The sequence below is a fragment of the Pteropus alecto genome, unplaced genomic scaffold, assembly GCF_000325575.1.
Source record: "Pteropus alecto unplaced genomic scaffold, ASM32557v1 scaffold8, whole genome shotgun sequence".
Classification (NCBI taxonomy): Eukaryota; Metazoa; Chordata; class Mammalia; order Chiroptera; family Pteropodidae; genus Pteropus; species Pteropus alecto.
Window position 1 is genome coordinate 16,281,235 of NW_006494609.1, and position 4,099 is coordinate 16,285,333.

Genomic DNA, 4,099 nt, shown 5'->3' on the forward strand with positions numbered 1-4,099 from the left:
TTTATTATTTCACATGATTTCATAAACTTAACATTGTCATTTTTGACAATGATGCAGTCTTAACCAGATGCCTATGTCAGAGCACTTTAAGAAAAGATCTAGGGAGTCAGACTATGTGCGCTTGTCCTTGCCTTCGAGGCTTTTTGAGCCTCAAGCCTTTCATCTATAAAACAGGGGCAATTGCAATGGTGTTTCTCACAGGCTTCTGAGAATTTAACATGGCAGCTCTGAATAGATTAAGCTCAAAGACTATGGTAATAATCTGCCTGGGTGTAAATCTTAGCCCTGTCACTCATTAGCTGAGAAACCCTGGGCGAGTCACTTCTCTGTGCCTGTTTCATCTGTAAAATGGTACAAAATGCGTTCAGTGGTGCTCAGTGCCTGGCCCCTGGCAAGTGCTGTGTCAGCTATCACTGACTCTGAATAGACCTCCATGGCAGGGATTATAACTTAAATTTAACTACATACCCCAGCTGAGTGCCTCACATATTAGAAGAGCTGTAACACTTAACACTTGTGTACACGCCATGTCTGTATCAGCAAAATGCAGCTGATACCACTTCCCACTACTAAGGTGGCACATAAATGACAATATACATATAGAGGTCAGAGTTATACTTTTGAATTTATCCAGAGCCCATATATCATCTAGTACTTAGCTTTTTCATTTTATTGAGGTATAATTGATAAATAAAAATTACATGTATCGAGGTGTACAAAATTATGGCTAAGCTTTCTATAGTGGAAGAACTTACAATGAAATGATATTTAGTCTTAGCAGAAACATTTTACTATGCCTTTGAAACTAAACCAATGGTATACATCCCAACTTTGGTCCTCTTGGGTATTATTAAAAGTAATGACTTTATCCTATCTTTCAATGATTTTTAAACTTCTATTTTCTTCCTATCATTTGTAAGGACTGAATCACTGACCTATGCCACAGTGCCAGCTGCCCCTTACAGGTTCTCATACTCCCTACTTCTAATAGTTCCTAGTTTGCAGTAATGAGTTGGAATAATGCATACAAGATATATTTATAAAATGTGTTTAACATCAGCTCTGCTTCCCTTGTGAGGCTGTTGAGTAGATACCCTTGTTGACTGCGTCTCTGTTTGGCAGTGGAAAAAAACATGGGGCCGGCAGTTAAAAACAAGATGTTTCACCTTGGGTGAGTTTTTTGTAACCTTTGTGTGCCAATTCCTATATTGCAGGATTTTTAAGAGGACTGAGAAATGACATGGAAAAATATTTAGTCCAGTCTGCCACACAGAGGTATGCAATGTTTAATACGTTCCTTTCATCCTCCAGATCAATGCGCTCACCTACTACGAGCACTAATCTGTGTAGTTTCATCCCGTGTGCTTGTTGCTTTAATAGGTCCCTCTGCCAATTTCACTTAGAAAACGACTTCCTAACCCCGGGGCACCATGAGGGAAGTGTCCAAGGAATCACGATCGTGTAAATTCAGTGTTTTTCAGAACCCTTTGTTCAAATGAAATCTCTTTGGCCACTTGATAAAAACCAAATAGATAAAACAGGTCATTTTATTAGCATTCCTTTATTTTATGAGTTCATGCCTGTAATTTTACAACACCTATTAAAATGACATTCAGAACTAGATGTTTTGATGACACACAATTAGGAACCTGGGATTAGACATGGCAGCTGTCCACACCCTCAGCATTTAACTCTGCCTCGTTTTGATTGCACAGAAACAATAAAATTCTGGTTCACAGAAAATATCTTAAGCACTGCTCACAATCTTCATGATAAAGAGAGGACAATACACACCTAAAAACTATGATACATTATCACATCTGAAACGCTACACTTGCACCTGTTACCACACAATATGACATCTCCACAAGATCTGGTCGGCAGACACACCTGACCCCTGCCTTCCTCTCACAGTATCACACACGTGCAGTGACAGACCTTTGTACAATTATTTTGACAAAAAATTCACACGGGTGAATTTAAATATATAAATACCAGTGCAAAGCTACAGCCTTCCTAATCAATGACACATTTAGGAGACATTAAATTGGCACAGAAACGACAATGAATTTATACTGAGAACTATACAAGAATGAGCCACCTGGCACAAGGTAGGAGTTGGTTAGTCTATCACTGGAGTATACTGACTGTTCTGCCTCCATGATCGGCTGTCAAATACCCCTTCCTGGTTTCCTAAGATTCAGGTGAAATGCCCCTCTAATCCTGCCTGGAGAAGGGCCTCCTCCTCCTCATCAGCTGCCTCTTCATCTCTTATCAGTGCCAGTAACTCTAATAAGCCAGGGGCCAAGCCGTCCTCTGTCAGAGCAACCTTTCTGCGCAGTGTTCTGTGGACTGCTCCAGCAACGACTTGGTCTAGGCGGGCCTGATTCACAACTTCTCTCTCAATTGCTCCTCTCTCTACCAGTTTCTGTAATAAAGGCTCCAGCCTTAGAACATAAGCAGATAGTTTTTCTTCTTCCTTCTGGTAAGTGGTCAGATATTTGACCTGCAACTCCCTAGGATTATCAATAACCCCGAAAACCTGCTCAAGGGCCTGCAGGCATTCAGGGACTGTAATTAAAGGATTGTTTATCTTGAGGACACGAATAATATCATATGCTGGGCCTCTAAGGCTCTCTAGCAATCGCCTTCTTTTTTCAGCATCTGACACCTGCCACGTATTCATCATTTGAGTGGTATGAAACAGCCAAGGTTCAAATTCTTCCTCTTTTGGTTCTGGAGGATCACTGCCTGAGAATATTCTCAGCTTTTTGTATTTCAAGTACTGCAGGGCAGGCTGCAGAGCCTCATCTAATGCCTGTGCCAACAAAGGGGCCCGTATTTCTGGGACCATGTCCTGGTCTAGGTCAAAAGGGTCGTTTCCATACCCAAGGGCTCTGGTCAACTCACCTAATGTCACACCCTCACCCTCTAAGAATTCCGTTAATCGTCTTAAAAATTCATTATCTGGGTCAGGGGGCTTAAAGATCACTCTCCAGACGCCCCCTTTTCCAGGTATCTCCTTAGGGACCAGAGCATAACTAGTCTCCTCGGTAAGCCCTATTAAGGCCACCTTCCTGTTTTCATCCCTCAGGAACATCCTCCCGAGCAGTCTGTACTCGCCCAAGGGACCTAAACCAGCCCGCAGAGCCTCCTCCATTTCTGCCACATTACAGGTCTGGGGGATGCCGGCAATCAACAGCGCTTTTCGAGGGTTCATATCCATCCCCCTACACCAGTCCTCTAAGAGCCTCAGTGTCATGGTGGTGCCTACCACGGTAAGATTTAAATTTCAATTTGCTGGAGGCTCTGGTGCCACCGCAATTCACAGTATTCCTCCGAAATATTCCAAATATGTCCGGTCAACGTCTCGAGTTTCGACGGCCTGTGGGGACAAAGCAGTCAGGTCAATTGAAGGTGTCAAAGGCCCAAGGCCCGGGAAGCCCCCACTGCGGCAAGCAGCCATCTTACCCCGTCTTCGGGGGCCCCGCCGTTATCTAGCTGTCTGTGTCCGCGTCTACGCCAGGGACCCAGGCGCCAGCCGGGTCCCGATGATTCCCGGGAGGCCAGACTGAGGAGCTGGAAGGTAGCCGCTCCACTCGGATGGGCACTCGAGAGGGCGACCGGGGGCTGTGCAGAGGCGCGACGGCGGGGTGGGGGACCGCCCCGCCGCTGCAGGGCTCTCCGCGGCGAGGAGCGATGGGGAGATCAGAGTCGCGAGCGAGACACCGGGGAAAGGCCGAGGAGACGTGGAGCGGCCAGACCCCGGCGGCCGCCACCTGGAGGGACACACCGACCAGACGCCGTCGCAGCCTCCTCCTGCATCCCAACTGGAGCTGTTCGGAGTGCGACCCGGGGCGCGCGCCGCTGGCGGAGGCGCCCTGACGTCACCACGGGAGGCGGACCTTTCGAGGCGGGGCGCGCGCGCTTCCGGGCCGAGCCGGAAGCCCCGACTGTGGCAGCATCCGGGACCGCGAGCGGGCTGGCCAACCGGACAGGAAGGTGAGATCCGGGGCCTGCCCAGCTCTGCAGGCTCGGCCGGTGGCCGCTGCCCGGCACTGGGCTCCCGGCGCTGCAAGGCGGAGTGGCCCGGGCCTGG

General features: G+C 47.7%; 2 protein-coding genes across 2 annotated transcripts in view; one reads left to right on the forward strand and one right to left on the reverse strand.

Moving 5' to 3' along the window:
- Nucleotides 1-1,542: 1,542 nt before the first annotated feature.
- MOAP1 (modulator of apoptosis 1) lies at nt 1,543-3,852 on the reverse strand. The gene is made up of 2 exons (XM_006925542.3): nt 3,472-3,852; nt 1,543-3,385 (listed from the first exon to the last, which is right to left on the reverse strand). Exon 2 carries the CDS (start codon nt 3,260-3,262, stop codon nt 2,201-2,203), a length of 1,062 nt encoding a protein of 353 aa, XP_006925604.1. The 5' UTR covers nt 3,263-3,385; nt 3,472-3,852; the 3' UTR covers nt 1,543-2,200.
- A 75-nt stretch (nt 3,853-3,927) lies between these two features.
- Nucleotides 3,928-4,099, forward strand: part of TMEM251 (transmembrane protein 251) — a 1,910-nt gene continuing 1,738 nt past the window's right edge. Inside the window, exon 1 of the mRNA XM_025042098.1 lies at nt 3,928-4,002. The gene's annotated coding sequence lies outside the window, so the exon portion shown is untranslated. The remainder of the gene's footprint in view (nt 4,003-4,099) is intronic.

Bases quoted from the DNA above. Each gene is read 5' to 3' on its own strand.
- MOAP1 (XM_006925542.3), bottom strand. From the start codon at position 3,262: ATGACACTGAGGCTCTTAGAGGACTGGTGTAGGGGGATGGATATGAAC.